General features: G+C 51.3%; 1 protein-coding gene across 9 annotated transcripts in view; it reads right to left on the minus strand.

Moving 5' to 3' along the window:
- CD2H10orf90 (chromosome D2 C10orf90 homolog) overlaps positions 1–24,804 on the minus strand; it is a 266,252-nt gene that overhangs the window by 171,569 nt on the left and 69,879 nt on the right. For all 9 annotated transcript variants that reach the window (XM_045040810.1, XM_045040826.1, XM_045040812.1 and 6 more), the window contains one exon: positions 22,415–22,486. In XM_045040810.1, coding sequence (XP_044896745.1) covers positions 22,415–22,486 — 72 coding nt within the window. The remainder of the gene's footprint in view (positions 1–22,414; positions 22,487–24,804) is intronic.

The raw sequence follows: 24,804 nt of genomic DNA on the forward strand, positions 1-24,804 counted from the left end.
CACAGAGCCAGACATGGGGCTCGAACCCACAAACTGGGAGATTATGACCCAGGCTGAAGTCGGACGCTTAACCAACGGAGCCACCCAGGCGTCCCCTATGAGTGTTGTTTTTAAGTCTTAACCCCCTATAACAGTGGTTTACGGCTGGGGCCATCTTACCTCTAGGAGACAGTTGTCAATGCCTGGGGACATTTCTAGTTTTCATAATTGGGGGAGGAGGTGCTGCTAATATCTGGGGGGCAGAAGCCAGGGATGCAGCTAGCATCCTCCAATGCCAGGATGGCCCCCACCACAGAGAATTATCTGCAACAACGTTAGTGGTGCCGAGGCTGACAAGCCCCGCTCTTGAGAAATCCTTCCCAATGATTTCAGCACCCCAATGTGCCACCACTCAGCAGTCTCCATTTCCCCGAAGCCTGAATGACAGACAGGATTTCACTAGGGGTGGCGAGAATGCCCCGGCATGCAGCTATGGTCCCTGGCACCGACAACGCTAACCATGCTCTTTGAAAGGTGCACACACTCCCATTATGCAAAGAAACCTCAACAACCCTTCAGATAGCTACTTGACATAAAATTATTTAATTTCCATGTGCGAGCACATATTTTCATACACACTTATCATTGCCACAAATTAAGTAGCAATATTGGAAAGGCTCACATGAAACATTAACAACATAATTTGATTTCAAAATTCAGTCTGCAATTGTCCTCCATGGGAGACACAGAAGTTAGAGCCGACAGCACAGCCCAAGGCCTCAGGCCCTATCCCTGCCTGACCAGCAAGTCCAAGGGCTGTTGGATGAGCTCACAACCGGATGTCACTGCAGACCTTAGAGTAATACTTTTAAAACCCAAGTCGAAGCACGCCCTCCCCTACTTAAAACCTCCCCTGGGCTCCTGACTTCGACTTGAGTCACCACGTGGTTCCATCAGTGACACCACCCCCCCACTCTCCCCTCGTTCGTCAGCTCCTCGGTGCCATTCTCAAACTCTCTATACGTGTCCCAGACTCAGGATTTCGTCCTTCGCCAAATTTCTTACAGCTCTCTTCTTTCTTTCCTTCATGTCTCTCAACTGTCCCTTTATCCCAGAAGTCTTCTCTGACCATCTGTACAAGATAGTGCACCTCCGCTCTTCTCTACCCCCTTCCTTCACTTTATACGTCTTTGAAGAGCACACCATCACCGGGCAATTTTCTCTCTTTGTCTGTCCCCAAGGAGGACAAGGGCTTCCTGTGGCAAGGTCTTTGATTGTTCATGGCTATAGTCCCAGCCCCCAGGATGGTTTCTAAAACAGTGTTCATCTAATAAATGTTTGTTGAATGAATAACTCCATAATTGCACTTTTAGGTCTACCCCCATAACACAAAGAGGTGAGGAACTTCCCTGGTCAATTCTGCAAGTAGCTATTAAAATCTTACTAGGTGTTTCGCCAGCGCAAGCCCTGGAGGATGATTCCAGGATGAATGAAGCTGGATCCTTTTTTTTTTTCCATCCAGAGTTCTCACCAGGAATTGCCTCTGGCTAACCTAAGCCAATGGCATTTGGGGAGCTCACAGAATTGCTGAGCGAACGTGGACCGTGGCAGGAACTAAGTGGCTCCAGGGGACTAAACAGCAGAGAGAGTCCGGGATGGTTTCATAGCTGGACACACATCAAGATAAGAACTTAGAGCCATGTGACCTGTGAGGGTTTCTCTTCTACGTACGTTTCTCATTCCAGGGTCAAATTTTTAGGAAAGAGCATCGGGTGGGTCACCTTTAGGATTTATGCTAAAAGTACGGAGCAGGAAGAGGAAGTGTCTGGCAGGCAATCTGCCTATAGGGACCACTTGAGCTTCCACGGTGGGAAACAGACATCCGCAGTTATTCCCAACGAGGCTGGGTGCAATGGCTTACGGCTATCCCCAGAAAGAACATGGCATGCTGGTAAGAGACAGAAATGGACCTTGGGCAGCCAAAGATGGACAAACACCCAAACACCTACCCTGACTTTGCCCTCAAGGAGCTTACAGTTGTTTGTTGTTCAACCACAGGTGACAGATGCATCAAGGTCAGTGGCCCAATGGCCATGCTGACGCAGAGGGCGTCAGGGGTTCCCAGGAGGGTGCCCGATGGGACCCTAGAGTCTCCCACCCACACTCTTCCTTACTGGAAGTAAAGAGATTATATCTAAACAGACCCCAGTCTATCCTTTCCCACGGGGCCTCAGGGCCTAGCCTTCTAGGGCAGGCATTCAGTCAAAGTCTCAGGAGCCCTTGAGCTGACCAGCACTTCCTAATGCACGTTCCACAGGACACTTGTCCTGCAAGATGCTCACCATGCAAAGGTCAAGCAGGTTTCCAGAGCGTGCACAGATGTGCCTTTGGCATACTGGGGGCCCTAAAAGCCCTCATGAAAGAAAACAGCTCACCTTAGTCACCCAGTGTTTCCCAAGTGAAGTTGACCTAGTGGTGTTCTTATAAAATACAACAAGTATTTAGCATCCTACTTAACTGGTAACCAATGGAACACCACTTGGGACACTTGACCCAGAATACGACGGTCTTGTAGGCCGTGTCTCCCCTATCACTCATCTCACATATAATTGGTTCCAACGTATTCTGAGAAATAAGAGAAATTCAGAGGGCAGGAGTGGGGGGGGGGGAGGAGAGAGTATTGGGGGGGTATTGGAGAGAGCTGGAGCTGGTACACATTCTTTTTCAGTAGGCTACCCTTGTCCGGGGACATCTTTAATTTCTCTGAATGTATCAAGGACTCAAATGAAGTAGGGTGCTCAAAGTAGACATTAACTTGAGGATGGAAATTCAATCACTTAATGTCTTTGCTTTGTTGGCCAGAATTTTTATTGCAATCTTTAATTCCTACACCAAATGGTTTTGAGATTGGCGACTTCCCACGGAATGGTGGATTACTTCTCAAAGTGTGGGAAGGCCTCAGACGCCTTTCTCTTCCTGCTATACAACCCACTCTTCTCTACCCTTCTCCTCTGTAAAGACAGGTTACCATGGAAAGTGGATCATTCCCTCAACCTCCCTGTCTTTTCCACCCCCCTGCCTGGCCCAGGCGAATCCTGCTGAGGGCATCGGCCTCCCAGAAACCCCAGCTGTCCCAGCAAGGAGGGAGGGACCGAGGTCACCTGGCTGGCTGAATTGCTGATTGTGGCAGCTTTGGGTAAGCTCAGGGGTGTGGCTCCTTGGGTTCAGTTCAGGAACGGATGAGCCTCCTACCTTGCCTTGCCTGGGAAAGGCTCATTACTATGATAATAAAACCTCTTCCTGGCTTTAGATAGGTTCTTCCAATTTAAGAAAGGATTACTGCATCTTTGATATCACAATTAAAATGGATCAGGAGGAAGAAGTAATGATTGATCCTTGAACTATTGTGCTGATGTGTTAAAAGCGCTAAAATATGCCTTGAGCGGAAACACTGAATCACCGGGATCAATAAACTGAGTTATACTGGTGCCACTGCCAGGCTTCCCAGATAGACAGGTGCTGGCAATTAAAGAATCCGGGCTGACTTTAAAACCACCTCGCCAGGAGTATGTAGCCTTGATTTGTAGGTGAAGGTGTAATTGTCCTTGGGGTTGTCAACACCTCCAAACTTTTCTCTGGCTGTCTGCAAGGACATTTCCATCTAGCAAGCGATCTCGGCTGCCATGACAAAGGCCACCTTGCTAAACCGAAATCAAGGTCAGTGAAACCAGGTTGGCCCTGCAAAAGCAGTGATTTTTTTAAATAATGGAGATACACCAGTTATATTCATTTCTAAGGAGTAGTTCCACTCTGCTATACCTTGTAGATGATCAGGAAAACCTCACGGCGGTCCACGTTGGTGAAATGTCAACACCAAAGCATCTCATTTGCTCAGGGTGCTGCCTAAAGCAGAACAATGTCTCTATGTGGCTCATGCCTCAAGTCCTGAAGCCAGACTTAAACTCCAGAATTTTGGCTGCTCCGTGGTTAAGGAAAAAAAAAAAAAGGTAGAGGGAGAGGCAAGGGGTAGAGGGAGATCCACTATTAGAGAAAAATCACTGCTAGTTCATTTCTGTGTTTGGCAGTTACGGGTAAGAAGGGGGAAGTCTGACAGGCTCAGATCATGTACTCTTCTTATCTCTTGGGACCCCCAGCAAAGAGAAAGCTCAGATCCCAGCTGCTTGGCAGAGCATGGTTTCATGCCAACATGAAAATATCTGGTTTATTTCTGAGCATGCCGGGCCAGTTCTCTCTGAATAGGGGGGCCCACTCGTTCTCCTCGTTCAAACAAGCAGTGGTCTCTCAGAAAAATGTATGGAATTTTATCCAACCTACAAAACACAGGTTTGTTCTTATCATGAAGACGGGCTCCTCATTGTGGTGCATGAAGACGCCTTCAGCCGGCAGTTATAAAGCCTGAAGCCCAGCCCAACCTGATTGCTCAGTCACTCATCTATTCTCTGATCAGTTTTCTCATTGGTCAAACAGGGCAAGGGGGTCCCCAAAATATCTCTTTGGCTTTCATGTTCTTGGGGTCTCCAAATGTCCATCTGTTGTAGTAAATTCAAAACACCAAGGTCTGTGTCTTATTTATGTATTTTCAGGAACTTTCACAAACTTGGTGCCTATTAGATGTTGGGGGGGTGGGGGTGGATGGAAGGATGGAAGAATCAAAGTTTGGATGGATGGATGGAAGGAAGAAATGAAGGAAGGAGGGAGGGAGGGAAGGAGGGAGGGAGGGAAGAAAGGAGGGAGGGAGGGAGGGAGGGAGGGAAGGAAGGAAGGAAGGAACAAAGGAAGGAAAGAAGAGAGAGGGAGGGAGGGAGGGAGGGAGGGAGGGAAGGGAGGAACAAAGGAAGGAAAGAAGTGAGAGAGGGAGGGAGGGAAGAAAGGAAGGGGGAAAGGGAGGAAGGGTTGGTGGAAAGAACAGTGTTGGGTGACTAGATGCTTTGTCACTATTTCACTTGTTCCTTATTTGTGGAGAATTCCAGCACTCACAAGGAGCCCTTTCCTTGAGTTTCAACTGTCACTGGGAACACTGAGCCAAGCCAAGGGGTGTTGATCTTGCTAGAGGTCAGCCTTCAGGATGAGGTTCATTGGCTCCTGCCTCTCAGCATTGAGAACCGTTCAATAATAAGTAATTTGCGACCGATCTGCCGAGTGGATAGTTCTGAATACTTGGCAGTCACCACGTCTACACTGGGTGTGTCCTTGGCCATGCAGCATCACCTTCCTGTCCCTCCTCTGGCCCCTGGGGCTTCTCCAAGACCAGGCTTCCCCACCCAGCCCTCACTCTCCACTTCCCCCACAGGAGGGCTGGGCTGTGGCCGGACGGGGCCTTACAAACACTGAGTTCCTTCCATGTCCCCCCACCACGACCTTACAGGTAGCAACACCCACCATTCACCCTTCGCTGCACCGTATGCCGCACCCGGGCCTCTGAAGAGACCTGCAGTCGGCCCCTGTGTAGGAAGCCGGGGCCTACACAGGACTCTCTGCGACACCGCCGATACAGAAATTAAGATTCCCAACACAAGCCGGTGTTCCGTAGAGTTACATCCTCACTGAGATCGGAAGACAGAGGCAGCCTTCTGAGGTGGCATTTAGGGCCCTAACTGCTCAGGAACGATGAAGGCTGATTTCCGCAGCATTAATTTACCATCATTGACCTCTTCCTGCATTAATTGCGAAGGGTGAGAACTTTCATGACGACAGCTTCTTAAATGCTAATGCTGTCTTTTCAGGGCGGGAAGAGGAGCCCAGCTTATCCCGGCTAATAGGACGGTGGAGGCAGACACCCTCCGGCAGAGATGTCTGATGGACACATTCTAATGAAGGGAAAACATCTGGCCGGAGACCATCTTCAGCATCCTCAAACGAGACCCCTGCTCTGTGCACGACACATCTCAATTATCAGGGAAAGCCAGCCCAGAGACAAATGGCAGGTGGTGACAGCAAGACCAGGAGACGCGGCTTCCAGCTGCCCGACAGATGCAGACATCTGAGGGGATCTATTCTGGACGCGATGGCTTGAAAGGGGGGAAGTTTTCAAAGTAATTTGAAATTCCACATACTTAAAACTTTTAGTTAAACTTCATCAGAAAAACTGATGCCCACAAGGCATGAGAAGCCATTTGTAGAAAAATGGGCTAATAAATAATAGGGCTCTGCAAGCTTTGTATTCTTGGCAGATAGGACATCCTTCCCCATTAGTAAACCCACATACTTTGTATTCAGGAAAGAGAGGAGACACCAGCCTTGCAAGGCTCTGTCCAGGGACGGGGCCAGGCAGTGCGGGGTTTGATGAATGCCAGGTGCAAGGCGACGTGAGTGGGGGGAGGGTCTCAGACCCAAAGACTGTCTATGAACTTCACTGCTAGAGGGCCTTCCTTTTGCATTCACCAACTTCTCTTTTTATTTAAAAAAAAATTTTTTTTTAATGTTTTTATTGCTGAGAGACAGAGCGCGTGCAGGGGAGGGGCAGAGAGACAGGGAGACACAGAACCCGAAGCAGGCTCCAGGCTCTGACCTGTCAGCACAGAGCCTGACGCGGGGCTCGAACTCACGGACCGCGAGATCATGACCTGAGCCGAAGCCGGACGCTCAAGCGACTGAGCCCCCCAGGCGCCCCATGATCTTGAGACTCTATTTCCAACACCTATCTGCCCACCACCCTCGTCACACACTCCCTCCTCTGGATAGCTGCTGTGGGCCTTCAACGTGTCTCCCTGCAATCACACCTGCCCCCCAGCCCACGCCACCAGGGGGCCCCAGCTGCAGGCTGGCGGCCCAGCCGGACACCCTCCCGCGTCTCCAGCGGGGGCCCCGGCAGAACAGGTACTTGCCGCTGTGTACCCCATTTCCCAGACAGGTTTGCCCTGCGCAGGTGGCCTTCTCACAAAGCCAAACGAATCAGGATTCCTAAGTTTCAACCCCTCAGCTGCTTCTGCCTTACACAGAAGGCCACCCTTGTCCGGCCGGCCCTCGGGGTTCTGCCTGGTCAGTCTCCCGGGTACCTTCCAATCACGCCTCCTACCCCTGCCCCTTCCTCGAGCCACGCCCGCTTTCCTTTTCCCTCCCTCCCTCAGGAACTTTGCACATCCAGCTCCCTCGGCCTGACACAGCCCCCCCCCTCCCCCCACCACCGCCGGGGCCCCTGGTGGGCAGATTCCTTTTCAACTTTCCTGACCTGAAGCAGGTGCCCTGTTTTCTCTCTCTCTCATCTCCTTGTTACAGTAATTTTCCTCCTTTGTTTACTTGCTATTTGTCCATCCTGAACCTCTGGAATACGATCTCAGGACGGCACGTTCCCTCGATGTCGTGTTCAACAATGCGTACCCCGGGGCACACAGCAAGGGCTCCGTAAAAGAGGGGGCTGCCATCCTGATTTACCCGATCTCTCTCTTCCAGGGCTCTGAGATCTCCGACCTTCCTTGATGGCAGGGATCTGAACAAGGGATGATTGAAATGGAGGACAGGCAGCGTAAATACCAAGGCCCAGGATGTATAAACAGGAGCACGAAGGCTTTGAAACCGTCTTGAAGGAGCCTCGCGAGGTGCAGCTTCCTCTGCAGACCAAGGACTGAGCCACAGCCTCGGGGCAAGAGCAGCTGGGGCAGGCATCCTTGGGGACCACGCACTGTCCTTGTCCGTGTAGCTGCAGGTGCCCCAGGAGAGCTGGAATGAATCTCCAAGGACTCTAGGGAGCAGCATCCCCAGGCACGCAAACTGACAAAACGCAAAGCCGAGGATAAGAACCAGCACCCTAGATCATCAACCCGTGCTTCACGAGCTAAAGAAACGCTGATGGTTTATGAGCCGCTGAGTCTGGGACATGGTGTGGTTTTTGGCGTCACTCTGGCAATGTCCATACGAGTCCCATCGCCGGTCTTCATACCTTATCCACGCCAGGTCCCCTGACAAAACGGCATTTCTGCATCTACCGGAGCCTGGTCTCACGCCAGGACCTGCTGCAAACGTCCAGATGTGGCCCCCACCTCTGCCGCCCACAGGAGGGCACCTGCCCAGAGGGCTCAGCACCCAAGCTCCACAGGCATCTTCTATCATCTCTCCAATAACTGCCCAGAGACTCACGAGACCCGTGAGGACCCACGAGGAATCCTGCTGATTGGGCAGGGAATGCAGAAGTGGGGACTCAGGACATTCCCCAAGTTGCTAGGAGATTCCCCGGGGAAGGCCCGGCAGTGTCTGCCTGTCATGCAGCGGCACAGGGCAAGAGGTCAGCAGACACCTGCCCAAGTGCTTAGAGCACAGGCCAGAGGGGTAGCCTGATCCAACCTGGGCGTGGCCTTCCAAGGTGGCCAAGGGCAGGGACAGAGTTGGCCACTGCAGGGCTCTCGGCCAGGGAAGGTGTGGGATAGAAGGCTCTGTGGTAAGCTGGGAGGAGAGCACCCCTTGCCCGGGATAAAGTTGTGGGGATAAAGAGGAAGGAAGGCAAGGGGACAGGCTGACGGGGGACCAACTGTGTGTGTCACACATGGAGAGCAGCCGCCCACTGGCCAGTTGTGAGCCCACAGGGCGTCTGGCGGGTTGTCCCTTTGTCCTCATACTCCGCCTCAATCCCGACCCCCTTGCTGTCCCCAACCTCACCTCCTCTGTCCTCAAGCAGCTCGAATAGAACAGAACGCTCCAGAAAGAAAGTAAGAGCCTAACCTGTAAGCATCGGTGTATTTCTGGGAGTGGGGGTGGGGAGGGGGCATTGATAGCATACAATGCTGATTTAAACATCAAAGACTGAGATTAGTGCCTCCTCATCAGGGAAATGCAAATCTAAACCCTAATCAGAGATCCCCTCACACCTGTCAGGTTGGCTGTTCCCCCAAAAAGTAAAGTAACACGTGTTGGCAAGGACGGGGAGAAACTGGAAAGCTTGTATCCTACTGGTGGGAACACAAAATTGCGTAGGCACTATGGGAAACGGTGGGGTTTTTCGTTTGTTTGTTTTTCAAAAAATTAAAAATCAGAATTACCATGGGATCCAGAAATCCCACTTCTGGGTATTTATCTGAAGAACTGAAATCAGGATCTCGAAGTGATATCGGCACCCGCCCCCCCCCCCAAGTCCCGGCCACGCCACTCACCGTAGCCGAGACGTGGGAACAACCCAAACCCTGCCTGACCCCACTGACATGAGCTGTGTACAAAAGGGTCAGCTTCCTAGAATCAGAGATCGGGATGGAGATGGCCAGGGGCTCCCGGAAGGGGGTGCTGGGGAAATACTCATCAGCGGACATGACTTTTCAGTTAAGCAATTGCTCTAGAGATTTGCTGTACAACGTAGTATCCACAATCAGCCACAACACCACAAGAAAATAAAGTTTTAAAAAACGGTTGGGACTAGCGTCCTCTAGCTATTATAACACTCCTTGGAACAACGATGCAAGGTAGGTATTACCATTCTCAGTTTACAAATATGGTGAAACTAAGTCTCACAGTGCTCAGTTATCCAACGTCCCAGGGTGAAGGGTGGAGGAGAGGGATTGCCCAAAGCCCTCCAGTTTCGCCCCATAACACTGACTCCAATCTCGTCCCCGAAGGCGGGAAGATTATCCTCTGATCCAAACTTGAATTCACGCTCAAGCAGCTCGTGCTCTGAACCCCAGCGCCCCAGCCTTATCACCTGCGGCACGTTCTGAAAGAAACGCCCCTTGACCCCCCCCCCCCCCAGCCCTGCCTGTTTCCAGAGGGAACGAGGCTCACCCCCTCCCCAGGCTGACATTCTCGGTGTTGAACCACCCTCAGAGACGGTCTCCTAAGTCCCGTAAAAAGAACAACTCAAACCAAAGTGCACGCAAGGCATTAGAGAAAGCCACGTTCGGAGCTGAGTGAGGAGCTGGAGTCCCGCCAGGGCCCGTAGGAAGGATCTGAAAGAAACTAGGAGCTGAGGGTCATTAAAGCAAAGCCATTTAATACCGGAAAGGGAAGGGGATTTTAAAAGCACAGTCCCATTATAGACTCTGTTCCATCCCATCTTCCAGTTGAAATCCAGGACACGTTCCCACCGCTTCTCCCTCGGCGGGACCAGCAACCGCCCCCCCTCCCCCCCGGAGAACCCGTCGGCCCCCAGCTCAAAGGCGCCTAGAGAACCTTCAGGAGAGCCCTAAATTAAGCGGGATTTAGGAACTCGAGGGCCGATCAATGTGGAAGCAGGGGTTGGCGGCGGGGTTGGGGGGGGTGTCTCTCGGTGCAAATGGACTCTGCCCGCGGGGCATTCCACGGGGCTCCGGGTTAACTGTGTGAAGTCTCCACGTTCAAAGGGAAAGCAATCAATGTGTATTCAAACGCTCTGGGCTCTCCCTCCAGTCCTGCCTGGTTTTCAAATCCTGCTCGGTGGCCCGGCTGGACCCGCAAAGCCCCCCGGGGGGATGGGGTTCCCGGAACCTGAGCGCCCAGGGCCCCTTTCCAGCCAGAGCACCTCTGCTGTCTCCCAAAAGGGCTTCCCAGACGATTCCATCTTATGCAAGAGTTCCATTTAAAAATAACATGAGCTGCTCTAAGGAAACACAGCTCTCTGTGGTCCAGGAGAAACTTCTCGGCTGAAGCTCCGAAAATGAGATGTAGGAGCTGTATCCTCAGCACAGAGGTCAGGGAGCAGCGACGTCATATGCCAGCCTAAGGGGAAAACGTTCCAGAAGGCTGTACAAACGTGAGGTGTCCTCCTGTGCCCAAGGCAGGCATATGACAGGAAGCTCAGTCTCTCTAGGAACAATGGCATCTTTGAATGCAGAAGCCAGATCTCACCTGTCAAACTGCTCAAACGCAGAAATGCAGTTTTTACCGGGAAAGGAGATGTCTTTGTGCTCCCCTGGGAGCTGGAAAAGGGTGTTGGCCCTAATTTTCTTTTTAAGGTTTATTTATTTATTTATTTATAGACAGAGGGAGGGGGAGAGAGAGAATTCCCAGCAGGCTCCACAATGTCAACGCAGAGCCCAACGCGGGGCTCGAACCCACGAACCAAACTGTGAGATCATGACCTGAGCCGAAACCAAGAGTCGGACGCTCGACTGACCGAGCCACCCAGGGGCCCCTGGACTTAGGTTTCTCAATGGCATTCCGCCAACAGGAGCTCCTTTCCAGCAAACACATCCAGGAAGGAGAGAGAGAGACCACTCTTGGGAAACAAAAGAGGAGGAAGCAAGTTAGGAGATAATCTGTTCAAAAGAAGATGCTTTGTGGGAAGATCTCATGGCCAGCACTGGGGTTTCCACCAAGATGTGAAATAAGCGATGGGGGTGGACAGTTTTGCTTTGTGCAGGGAACGTTTTACTCTGTGTTCTTGTCCCCTCGGCTCAGCCCCTTTACAGCTGCCGGAGGGATTTTCCTCTCGTGCTGGCAAGCCGGACGTTAACGCGACCATTATATTAAATAACACGATAAGCTTCAAAACTACGTTTAATTCCACGTGTCACTTTCAATTTGTGTTTCCTTTGTTTATATACTTTTCCCTTCTAGAGAATCTTATCTTCACATGGCCAGCTGGGCACAAAGCTACTCAAAAATATAACACTTCAGCTCTCAAGCAAGTTTATTCTCTCTACGTCCTATTGACAATATTTCACCCAAAAAGCAACGCTCTGCGCGGTAGGGCTCACGGAGTTTGGGGTTTGCCTTCTATTTGCGGCCTTTCCCCAATGACATCAACCTTTGCAAGGAGTGTGTGACTTCAACAATTACTGGTAAGCGTTCTTTTCCTCTTGGGGGCTCTGGACGCACAACTAACAATAAGGAAGTAGAGACCGATGAGCCTCTTTAACGAAACCAGCTTAAAATCACACCAATAATAATGTGTAAGCTCTGGGGTCATGGCTCTGGGGCAGGCCATGCAACTAGGAGAGGGGTTCATGAAGTTCAAGGAAGGAGCGTGAGAGGCCCGAGGTTGGAAGGGAGGGTCACAGCCACTGAGAGAGGAGAAAGAAGACAGGGCAGAAAGGGGAGTGCACCCAGCATCCCAGGGTGCCATTCAAAGTCCTTCTGAAGTCATGGGGCGCCTGGGTGGCTCAGTCGGTTAAGTGTCCGACTTCGGCTCAGGTCGTGATCTCGCGGTCCGTGGGTTTGAGCCCCGCGTCGAGCTCTGTGCTGACAGCTCAGAGCCTGGAGCCTGTTTCTGATTCTGTGTCTCCCTCTTTCTCTGACCCTCCCCTGTTCATGCTCTCTCTCTGTCTCAAAAATAAATGAATGTTAAAAAATTAAAATTAAAAAAAAAAAAAAAAAACAAAGTCCTTCTGAAGTCAGCCACAGTGACGAGCCCGATCCCGTCCCCATGGTTCTCCAGGCTCCACGGGTGACTTAGCTCCTTCCTCTACCCATCCGGCTCATTCCCCCCAGCAGCTGTTTCCGGAGCACCTGGCTTGGTACAGGGGCTGGCAAGCAAAATCCAAGCTCTCATGCAGCTTTCAGTCTGGACCGGAATGCAGATGTGTATCAAGTGCAAATAAATGTAACGTTATCGTGACAAGTGCAGCAAAGAAAAGGAAGGTGGACTCCAGGTGCCTGAAGTGGGGATTGGTCTCGAGATCAGGGATGTATGGCAGAGGATCTGCGGGGCAAGTCAAGGTTACTTAGGGGCACAGGTTCAAGCAAGGAGTTCAGCTTGTACAGGGACCCTGTAGCAGGAAGCACACGGAGAGCATGGGTGGAGCAGAGAGAGGGAGAGAGAGAGAGAGAGCTCAAAGACCAGTGCCCCCAGAGCCTCTCAGACCTAGTAAGAATGGTCTTTAGGAGCACCTGAAAAGTATGGAAGGGTTTTAAAGTAGGGAATGGCCTGGCCCACACAGACCAAACAGAGAAAACACGGACTATTGCAGTAGTCAATACCAACATGGCAGCAGGGGTGGATCCCAGAGATGATTAGGAGGAAAATCAGAGGGACGCGGTCATGGATTGGAAACGGGGGTGTGGGAGAGGCAGAAAGATGTCTAGGTTCCCAGCTTGGCCGGCCACGGGGATGGTGGTGCCACTCCTGGGATGGGGATGGCGATCCTGAGCTTAGAGAGATGCTTCTCATGCCCATCTAGAACCCAATCTAGAATGTGGGTTTCTGCCTTGCTGGGGAGTGAGTTCCCGGCTTGCACTGCATTCCTGTACCTGAGGCTGGACCTCAGGCACTCTGGGCAGGACCTATCCTGAGTCAGATCCAGCCACACCACACTGTCCCTCCCTGCGTGGCCCCTACCCTACATTCCCAGGCACCCAGACGTACCTCCTCCATCTGAGGACACGGTGTCCTCTAGCCACGTGTCCCTGACACTGACCTCATGCCTGGTGTCCACACCTGGCTCTCACCGCACCTTCGGAAGCTGGGCCCCAAGCTCTCTCTCTGTTCTCCCCGCCCCAGCGGGCGTGTTAACCCCCCAGGCCCCCGACCACCTCGTTGTCCTCATTCCTCCACATCTCCACTCCGTCCAGACCAGGCCGTCACGGTGTAAGGCCTACAGATAAGACCCCCTATCACGTGCTGATGTGACATCTGGAGCAATCCAGAGGGCTTCATCTGGCCAAACTGCGAATTCCCCTCCTATCCCCGCTGGTAAGATCCCCTGGCCAAATGACCCTCCTCATGATGGGGTCCAGGAGCAGTGCCCGCGTCTCCCTGAGCGGTGGGCTTTGTTTCCCTTCCAACCCGTGGAATTACTCAAACAATCTTGTTACATCCTCCTGTAGGAGCCAGGGGTCGCCCCACCCTCCCAATATTACAAAGCCTGCCTCCACTGCTCCCACTTACTCACGTTGTTCTTGAGTGCAATCCTCACATGGCCCTGCAGGGGATACGTGGCAGAAGGTGTGCTGCTCCCCAGCGCTGTAAGTGTCTGTGACTCACAAACCGCTAGGGACTCATCTGTCCAGGGTCAGGTGTTGTGCACGGCCACCCCCATCGCCCTGGGGCGGGGACCCCTCCGTCACCAACAGGATAAAGAGGAGGCAATTACAAGAGCCCTCTGAGTTAGGGCTCTATGCTGCGAAACTCCTGGGGGTGAAGGAATGACCATCGTGTTTATTTCATAAAAACCTAGCCGACTCCAAAAGACCCACAGCGGCGGCTCCAACAAGGGATGCCCAGGACAACTTCTTGGGCTCCATACCCATAGACTCTGACGCTGTGGCCTGGGTGGAGCCTGGAGACGCTTTCCGTTCTAGGATCCATGGGTGATTCAGATGCCCTCTTCTACCTGGGGACTTCTGCTAGAGCAGAGCCATTTTCCTTACACTGTGACTTCAGCAAAATCTTGTCTCCATGCGGGATGGGCTAGGATTGCTGCTCAGCCATTGGACTTGGGCTTCTTTTTTTTATTTTTTATTTTATTTTTTGAGAGAGAGAGAGAGAGAATGAGGAGGGATGAAGGACAGAGGGACAGAGAGAGGGAGAACCCCAAGCAGGCTCCATGCTCGGCATGGAGTCCAACACTGGGTTCGACCCCACAAGCCTGGGATCGTGACCCGAGCCACAATCAAGAGTTGGATGCTCAACTGACTGAGCCACGCGGGTGCCCCGGACGTAGGCTTCTTAAAGCCATTTCGTCAACAGGTGCTCCTTTCTAGCAAACGCATAATGTTGGGTGTCTGTCTCTCAGACTCATGCCCTTTGTTCAGGTCAAAATACCGACCCCCAAAGATGCCCACCCTGGCACCCATGGACGGTAGAAGGGCTCATGGGCTTCAAGGGAAAATGAACGGAAATTGTGGGTAGTTCTCCCTACCCCACCTCTGAGAACGAGATGCGGTGGCCCTCACGGACTGCCGACCTCATGTCCGCCCCGGCATCTGATTTCTTCACTTCGAAGACGAGAGGCAATGACTAAGCTGCCATGCCTTTGAGAGGAGGCAGCTAAATCCGGCTGGATGCATTTCTTTCCGATTCAAAGCTACACCGACTGGGGAATCCTCAGCTGTGCTCTTTGCCTAGCACATTATTCTACCAATCATTTTTAAAATCAGATTATGGGGCGCCTGGGTGGTGCAGTCGGTTAAGCGTCCGACTTCAGCCAGGTCACGATCTCGCGGTCCGTGAGTTCGAGCCCTGCGTCGGGCTCTGGGCTGATGGCTCGGAGCCTGGAGCCTGTTTCCGATTCTGTGTCTCCCTCTCTCTGCCCCTCCCCCGTTCATGCTCTGTCTCTCTCTGTCCCAAAAATAAATAAACGTTGAAAAAAAAATTAAAAAAAAATAAAATAAAATTAGATTATGTACCAGATGATGGGCAAAGATGAAGCTAGAGGCAGGAACTCACAGAAGGGGGAACGTTGCTTATTGTACTGTTTACGGGTGATTGCAACAAACCTGAAGGTCAAGACCCAGCCAGCCACTATGCAGAACTCAGGAAGGGCCGTGCGCGTAAGGGTCATCCGTTAGACAGCAAACAGGGAACTGTCACATGCCCCGTGACAAAGCGACGCGGTCTGTTTTCTTTCCAGTAATGTTCTACGCCAGGAGGCCCGACAGACCCAAACACGTCTCTTTACATCTTGCGCAGAAAGCGGGAATAAGTGTTCTCTCTTCTGGTGGGGGGAGGGGGGTCAGAGAAGTTATGCTGCCTTTTCCCACCTCCCCTCTTGCAGAGCGAGGTGGACACTGGGCAGAGCGAGCACCCAGCAGGCTCCCAGGAGCCCCCTGGGAGGAGGCCTCTGTCCCCTCAACAAAGGAAGCTGAGTAACAGGACAGGTGTGTGTCACGCAAAGCAGTTGGAAGGGTCTTAGAAAAACCCAAAGGGAGGTGCTTCCCCCACAGGCTCTCGAGTGCCGTTCCCAGCCTGCTCCGCGGGCTTGCCTGGGAGAGTCAAGCAAGATCCCCGGATGTACACTTGGTTCCACATGGTTCCTTCGGACGGACAGATAATCCTGGGCAGTCTGGTGAATACTTCTGTGCACCGGTGTCTAACCTTGGGAACACAGCGATGAGCGAAACAAGGTCCCTGCCCTCCGAGCCAACGGTCTTGAAGACCACAACCCAAGATAAGCCCTCGAGGGAAACCAGGCGACGCGGGAAGGACCGTCCTGCGAAACCATCAAAATCTGAAGCACCAAGGGTGGGCAGGTTGAATCAGGGAATGTGTCCGACAAATGGGAGGATCTTCACAACTGAAACACACAGAAGGTGGCTGCAGGAGGGTCCTCGGGGGCCGGGAGAGGGACAGGTAAGGGTAGAGTCAGAGGCGGGCTGGCCCCAGATGCTGTGCCGTGGAGTTCACACTCTGCCCTCTCTGAGAACTGGTGGGAACGCAGAGAAGTTGCGTTGACCAAAGACACTCTTTCACACTGTCCAATAGATGAGCCTCCTCACGGGCAGGGAGGAGTCTGTGAGAATGAGGCAGGTGGCAACGTGGCACAGTGAAAACGGCTTCTGTATAAAAAAGGATCGTGCGGGGGCGCCTGGGTGGCGCAGTCGGTGAAGCGTCCGACTTCGGCCGGGTCACGATCTCGCGGTCCGTGAGTTCGAGCCCCGCGTCGGGCTCTGTGCTGACCGCTCAGAGCCTGGAGCCTGTTTCCGATTCTGTGTCTCTCTCTCTCTCTGCCCCTCCCCCATTCATGCTTTGTCGCTCTCTGTCCCAAAAATAAATAAATAAATAAAAAAAGTTGAAAAAAAAAAGGATTGTGCATCTCCGCTTCAACAATTAGAGCCTGAATAAAACAGGGCTTTGGCCGTGCCTGCTAGCTCTGGCTCACAGAGAAACTACAATTACAAATGACTTCTTCCAGCAGAGAAAAGAAACACAACTCACACCAGTCTCAGGGTGGTTTTCAAGGGACGACAGACCAATCCTTCCGTGAAGGATGGTCAGGCGTATGTGTCGTGTTGGGGCCACTGTCTCAGCACAAATGAAACCAAAACGAGGGTTATCGAGGAAGTGAATCGCCGCTCTTGTAAAAGCTGGAATGGAGACACGGTGACCCTCAAGTTTTAAGTGAAATATAATAACTTCGTCCCCCTCATCCATCAAAGACCCACCCTTTAAAAAGTGCCAGTTGTAAAGGTCAGGCTTAATTGATCAGGAGGGAGAAAATTTCATGCCGCCCCACCTTCCTTCCTAAGCCAAGTGAATTAGCAATTAAAAATTCCAGGTGACCCTTCATCAATTACCTTTCCATACATTTCCCATAACTGATGGCCCCAGAAATGGCTTAACTAAGCACCAAATCCTCCTAATCATTGCTAAATCCTCAGATTAAGCAGTCTCATCGGCAGACAGGTAGCACAGCGATGGGGGGATGGGAAAAGGAATCTTTTAACAACACGCAGAATGGAAATTTGAAACGGACTTCCTACCGTCCACCGATTTTGAAAACGGATGCGAGTTTGGGCAGATACAGTCACCGTCCCCACGTTTTTTTCTCTCTTAGTGTTTGGATCCTATGTCACTGTAAACTGAAGTTTTACACAGGCCCACCGATTTCAAAGGGCTTCCCAATGGGACGATTTTACCATAAGATATCCGCCCCCTGTCTTCCCCAGTCCTGGGATTTCCAGGACTGAGGCAGTGAACAGTTGCTGCGTGCACGTGGAAGAAGCAAAAATAGAAATCCGGAGATGATGTGCATTTCCAATTTCGTGCATGAGCACAGGGTCCACTCTGCCTGGGCCAACCGCTCCCCTGATCTAGCTTCTGCAACAGAGGCTTACCACCCACAGCGCTGAGTTCTAGAGCAGCCGGTAGACCACCATTGTCCTAAACCACCATCGTCTGAGACCAAAATAAGACCTGGGCAAGTGGAAAGACTTATCCAAAGATAAAGAGCTAAGTGAGGTCAGAGTCAACCCTGGCACTAAATACCTCACCTGAGAAAACAAAACCCCGATGCCGGGTCTGTGGTTCCCTTTACCACCCCCAGCCAGCACCCCATACATGTGGGTCTTGCAGCCCACCCTCGTCCCAGCTCGCACATTTTCTGCTGCAATGATCTCAGCTGTTCTCATGGTTTCTCACACACTGCCTGTAAATGAGAGTCATATCTATAAATGTGTAAATATTGTAAACGATGGTCATATCTATGACCCTAACCTGTCTCCCGACGTCAACACCACCCTGCCACATGCTTCCTGGACATTGAAGGCAGGCGGCCTCTCACAAGTAGAGGGTCCAAACCCCACAAATTCAGGGTCCTCTGACTAGCACCGCCCCCCTCACTCCCTGAGCCTCCCGAACCTTGAATTCCCTACTCGACTACTGGTAGCCCTGCCTGCCCAGAAACGTCTTTAAACGTCCCCCTTATTGCAACCCCTGCAAATAACTGGGTCATCACCCAGCGTCCCAGTGACCAGCATGCCCACCCCTGCCCCAGAGGAAAGCGCGCCATCACCTGCCTGAGTAGCACAATGGAGTCGCCTTCCTAGAACCTGGGTCGAGATGACACATTCTAACAAGTCAATATGTAACTGTAACAACTCTTTGCCTTCTCACTACAGACTAAAAGCAAATGAATAAGTTACTTTCTTTTGGCTCAACAGGATCTGAAGGATTTCTAACAATTCCGGCTGTGTGAGCGGGTCACGAGCCCCCTGCCCTTGGGGCTTCTGTGTGGTCAGCTTACCCTGCAGAGGCTTTCCCACTGCTGCGTGGAAATGAGTAGGAGGGTTTCAGACAGGAGACATTGGGAAGAAACTGGACAAAGTGACCCTCTGGCCCCTCCCAAACTTGAGATTCCGTGAGCTCCGTCTGCCTGGCCCCCTGGACTCCTTCTCGAAGAGCTGTCCCGCAAGCCAGGTACCCACAGGATTAGATCTTCTGAAGCCACGTCTCTAATACCTGACCTTGCTTCCTGACCTGAGATGACTGAATCAGGATGGAGCCTGAGAGGTTAATTGACAGACACAAGAAAGTGTCTCCTGCACTTTCTGTAAGCTGGTGGCTCTTCCTTCCGTGAAATTCACTGGTTTCCTTACAATGGTTTCCCTTTTGTGCGTTTTTGGTCCTTCCGACACCAAGTTGGAACTAAAACTCTGCTCTCTGGGTCTCCTGCCAAGGCCAGGGACGGGATTGATGAAGATTTCATCGTGTGTGGACCCTTCCCCTTCTTGGAAGGGGGGGGGGGGGAGTCAGATCCCTGATCCAAAAAATGCTGTTCTTCCCTGAGGCAGTGAACCAGGACCACAGAGGTCCCTGAGGGCACAGGTGGCCTCCCGGGCCTGGTTTTCAGAGAAAAGATGTGTCTGTAGGCCTTCCTTGGCCTAACTTTAGTCAGGCTCCTCTGAGCGCTTTTCCTAACTAGGCCTCATCCTGGGCCTGCCTTTGGTGGCCTGTCAGGCCCAGTTTTAGCAAAGAATCCTGTTGGGTCTGGATTTAGAGAGAATCCTGCTGAGCTGGCTTAACAACACTTTCCCCAACCCTTGACCTCTAATCACATTCTTTTTTTTTTTTTTTTTTTGAAGTTTATTTATTTTGACAGAGACAGACAAAGTGAGCATGGGAGGGGCAGAGAGAGAGGGAGACACAGAATCCCCCAGCAGGATCCAGGTTCCGAGCTGCCAGCACAGAGCCCGACGTGGGGCTTGAACCCACAGACTGTGAGATCATGACCCGAGCCAAAACCAACTCAGACACTTAACTGACTGAGCCACCCAGGCACCCCTCTAATCAAGTTCTTCTTGGTAATTTTTCCTGCCCCTAATCCCTCCGCCTGCCATTGGTTATGAATCCCCAGCTTCCCTGACGTAGTTCTGGATTAGGGGGCTCCCTTCTACCACAGGAACTCACATGTCCTGCCATTTTTTTTTTTTTTTTTAATTTTTTTTTTCAACGTTTATTTATTTTTGGGACAGAGAGAGACAGAGCATGAACGGGGGAGGGGCAGAGAGAGAGGGAGACACAGAATCGGAAACAGGCTCCAGGCTCCGAGCCATCAGCCCAGAGCCTGACGCGGGGCTCGAACTCACGGACCGTGAGATCGTGACCTGGCTGAAGTCGGACGCTTAACCGACTGCGCCACCCAGGCGCCCCATGTCCTGCCATTTTTAACCAGTTGATAGTGCCTTTTCTCCTCTTTCTTTTTCTTTAATATTTATTTATTTATTTTTGAGAGAGAGAGAGCGAGAGAGAGAGAGAGAGAGAACAAGTGGGGGAGGGGCAGAGAGAGAGGGAGACACAGAATCCGAAGCAGGCTCCAGGCTCTGAGCCATTAGCACAGAGCCCGACACAGGGCTTGAACTCACGAACTACGAGATCATGACCTGAGCCAAAGTCGGACGCTCAACCGACTGAGCCACCCAGGTGCCCCAACAATGCCATTTCTCTCTAACAGATGGGAATGACCTTGCAGCAAGACGCACAAAGCCAGGTGACGCCTTCGAGAAGCAGCCATCAGGGAAGTATTATGCTCCTCGGCCGTGAATTCCTCCTTTCCCTTATATTCGGAGTTGAGCCCAGACTCTCTTTCCTACTCTAAGACCTCATGTAGTAGTCTCCCTGAATAAAATCTGCCTTATTCTCTTTAACAAGTGTCATGAGTGATTTTTTCTTCAACAACTGCTTGCCTTCTGTGCAAATACCCAAGGTTTCAGGCTATGTCTAAAATATCCTTCCATAATTAGAACTTGGAAAATAGGGAAAGAAAAGAAAGGAAAGGGAAGGGAAGGGAAGGGAAGGGAAGGGAAGGGAAGGGAAGGGAAGGGAAGAAAGAAGGAAAGAAGGAAAAAAGGAAAGAAGGAAAGAAGGAAAGAAAGAAAGAAAGAAAGAAAGAAAGCAAGCAAGCAAGCAAGCCAGAATATATGCGTCTCCCTCCTCGCCCAGGCTTGCTTGGGCACATTCCCTGCAGCCTGGACCATTAACCTCTGGCCTCTGGGCCAGCATGTACAGGTTTCTGAGTCATTAAACCGCTAATACGAGCTCCACTGCACAAGTGCCCGATCAGGCCCATTTCAAGCTAAGCTAGTCCTGGAGAAAAGCAGACTGGCGGGTCCACATCTAGGTCACCCAGGCCAGACTGCGCTCACTGCTGCCTCCGAGCGCTCTGAGAAAAACCTGGCATTCTCCTCCACGTCCCCAACCTCCCCGCGGGGTGCAGGTGGCCAGACGTGTTGCATGAGACCTGCCATTCAGGCCACCAGAAGCGACTGTCAGAGGATTCACGTTCTCACCACAAGCAATTTCTGGGCTAGGTTTTTAAAGGATCCGGTCAAATATCTGCCACTATGAAAAAATAAGCCGTAAGCCATGCTTTGGGGCTCCAGAAAGGACGAACTAGGAGAGCTTCTTCCAAATAATATATTTGTCCTGGGCTGACTGTGTCCGTTATGGAGACGAACTCAGGTCCCTGATGCCTTTGGTGGAGGTGAGCGGCAAGGGGAAAGGAAGAGAGAAGCTACAAAAGCATCTGTGTATAATCACACGCAGACGCACGGACACACATATATTTTTCTCCATAGATACAAATTCATCTACCCCATTTACAAACTGAAATTGACATGAGGATTCAAAACTAAAATTTGCCGGGGCGCCTGGGTGGCTCGGTCGGTTAAGCATCCGACTCTCGATCCGACTCAGGTCGTGACCTCACGGTTCGTGGGATCGAGCCCCGCGTCAGGTTCTGTGCTGACAGTGCGGAGCCTGCTTGGGAATCTCTCTCTCCCTCACTCCCTGCACACCACCCCTCCACTTGTGTGTTCTCTCTCTCTCTCTCAAAATAAATGAACATTTAAAAAAATAAAATAAATTTTGCTACATGACAACATGCTTTAAAAAAAAAAAAAGTCCGTTTAATTGAAAGTCAGTTAAGTCGGACACTGAGCCAACCAGACGCCCTGAAAACAGGCTTTTAGAGCTTATTTTCTGCTAGAGTCTCTGAAGTGAAATATGCTAGCCTCGGAGTCTTATTACAGAACCATCAGAAAAGGTGAGCGAAACCCATACAACTTCTCTCGCGAAGGGAGAAAAACAAACTGGTTCCCACACCACTTATGGTAACAAACTTCATAAAAGTTACAAACTGTAACCACCACGCCTGGTGTTGTTGTTACGATGCAGGGGCCGGGAACTGAAGCTTCACGAGGAATGATTTATGTTTGCACAGATACCAGGCCTGTATTTAAATCGCACCTGCTCCGTTGCGAGAATATTCCACATGTGTCCCATTACTCATTCCTGGCGGAACCCCGCACCACGCTGGCCCGAACCCCTGCCATCTGTGGGACCCTCGGCTTCCAAATGCACTACCTGAGGCAACCAATATTTCTGGGGCATCGTTTCCTTCGTCAGGGACTGCTAACCTAAAAGCCTGTGTGTTTAGAAATTCTAATCAGCTTCAAATCTTGTCAGAGCCACTGAGCTAGCATCATGGGTCGGGGACGGGGGGGGCGGGGGGGAGACGAGCCTCCAAAGCACATCTCATTATTAATAAAAATAAAGGAGAGAGATAGTAAAAAAAAAAAGAAAAAAAGAAAAAAAGAAAAAAAGGCTTGAACGGGACCGTCACCCGATCAGCGCCCAGTTCTTTACCTGCTTTGAAAGACCTTCATTTCTTTCCCAAGCAGAATGATCTTTGGGGGACGAGAAGAGCCGACTGTGAATCTAGAAGATAAAGAGAAACCTTCCCAGTCTTTTATTTTTATTTGCCAGATATATAATCTTCAATAATGTACATTATTATTTTTAAAGAACCGAGAAAGGTCCCTAGAATCTCTCCAATCTCCCAAGAAAGAACTACGGATTTTAACGAATACACGTCTCCATTTTCTCCCGTGCTACCTCTGCACATGAATAAAGAGTAGGTTTCCGACGATTTCAAAATACAAGAGGCAGCGGAGGAGGGGAGGGAGAAAAACCAATCGGCTAACATGGATTTTGCCAGTAGAGCAAAGAACCGCATCTCATGTTTCCTTTCTATCCCATCAGTGCCGATTGGGTGTTGAGCTGAAATCGGGCATTCAATAAATATTGATAAATTGATTAACCACAAGCAATCAGATTTCAGGAATCAGCCTGCAAGGCCCAACGAAAATAAGATTAATAGATACAAAAGTGTTGTGCCGTCTGCGAGGATGATTATGGTGCCGGCTCTCTCTGCCGAGAGGGCAAGGGTCAGTTTCGTAAGTTTATTCTGAAAGCCGTTTGCTGTGGGCGAGACTTTGGGTTTGGATTTGTACATTTAGAATCAGACTCCGGAGCACCTCGCTCCACACTGGGTCTGCCCTGTGGCCCCTCGCTGACCCCAGGGACTCTCCCCCCAAACTGAAGAGTGACTTTTCGGACACGCGTGCTGTAAACACAGCAGGATCGGAAGAGGCAATGGCCTCACCGTGGACAAGTCATAGGGGATGCTGGGTAAGACACAAAAGCTTTTCAGGAAGGAAGAAAAAAGTGCAGCGACATGAGACACGGGCATGGGACATCATTTAAATCCCAAATTCTGGGGCGCCTGGGTGGCGCAGTCGGTTAAACGTCCGACTTCAGCCAGGTCACGATCTCGCGGTCTGTGAGTTCGAGCCCCGCGTCAGGCTCTGGGCTGATGGCTCGGAGCCTGGAGCCTGTTTCCGATTCTGTGTCTCCCTCTCTCTCTGCCCCTCCCCCGTTCATGCTCTGTCTCTCTCTGTCCCCAAAATAAATAAACATTGAAAAAAAAAATTTAAATCCCAAATTCCGCAGAAGGAGCAAGCTACCTCCCTGCCGCTTCAAACACAACCAAGCAGGGGGGTCTGGAACCTGCCTTGGGGGTGGGAAGGGGGCGCAGACGTGCAGGGAGCCGGCCGAACAAGGATTCTAAGCTTCCCGTTTCCTGGGCTGTTGTCTTGTGTGACTCTTCCAAGAAAGATATTTCCGCCTGCTTTTCAAAGTAACTCCACCGAATGTAGCCAGATAATTAACCTGGGACATGACAGCACAGGATTCATTCTGACCCAGCAGATCCCTCCCTGCACCCTGTGCCGTCCTAGTCGAGAGCCCCAGCCCCACGGCGAAATAACAAACACCCAAGTGCACTGCTCTGGACACGGGACCGTTCCCCTCTCTCTCGGGTCCCAGCATTTGGCAGCGAATGGCAGGCCGAGCAGGCTCCAGAGCCGCCTGCTTCTTCAAAGCCTGGAACCATCACGAACAGGCTCTGGGCACTACGGGTCCGAGAATTCCCAGTGGTGACTCGGGAATCTGTATCGTCGACCCAGGTCTCAATCCAATAGGGACATCCTGGGAAGGCTTGGCTGTGACTCAACTTGCTGCTGGTTGCTCACTGTACTTCCTTTCTATAGAACAGCAACACTTTTCCTTGCCCTGAGAACAAAGCGTCAAGAAAGCCCTGTGTGGTCTGCACCAGGTATTCTCTGTGGCATCCCCAGACGCCTCTCTCCAGGCCATATCCTCTGTATGAGCTCCTCTCATGCCCTTGAACACAAATTCTCTTCCCCACCGCAGGGCCTTTGCACATGCTGTTTCACCCACAGAGCATGTTGTTTCTTTGGTCCTCCTCTGGATCTTGGCTCACATGACCCGTTCGTGGGAGTGTCCCTGCAGACACCGGCCTCAAAACCAGGTTTCTGATTTATAAGCTCTTACAGAAGCACTACTTTTCAGCACACTCACCTTGAATTATAAATCCACAGGGACTCATGTGAATCTACAGGTGATGGCTGCTCCTCCCCTAGAGTCTAGCCGCTCTGGGAAGAAAATTATTTTGCCTTGCTTGCCAATATATTCCTAGCTGCTAGTATGGGGCCAGACATAGAGGAGGCTTTCAATAAATATTTACTGGGGAAAAAAGGATGGAATGAATGAATGAATGAATGAATGAATGAAAGCAAAGCCTCTTCTCCAGGGTAAATTACGCACAGTGCCCTTTGGTATCTACTCTCCTGTCTCCTCAAGGTCCCTGCTCTCTCCTCGGTCTTCACCTCTGC

The sequence above is a fragment of the Felis catus genome, chromosome D2 (assembly GCF_018350175.1).
Source record: "Felis catus isolate Fca126 chromosome D2, F.catus_Fca126_mat1.0, whole genome shotgun sequence".
Classification (NCBI taxonomy): Eukaryota; Metazoa; Chordata; class Mammalia; order Carnivora; family Felidae; genus Felis; species Felis catus.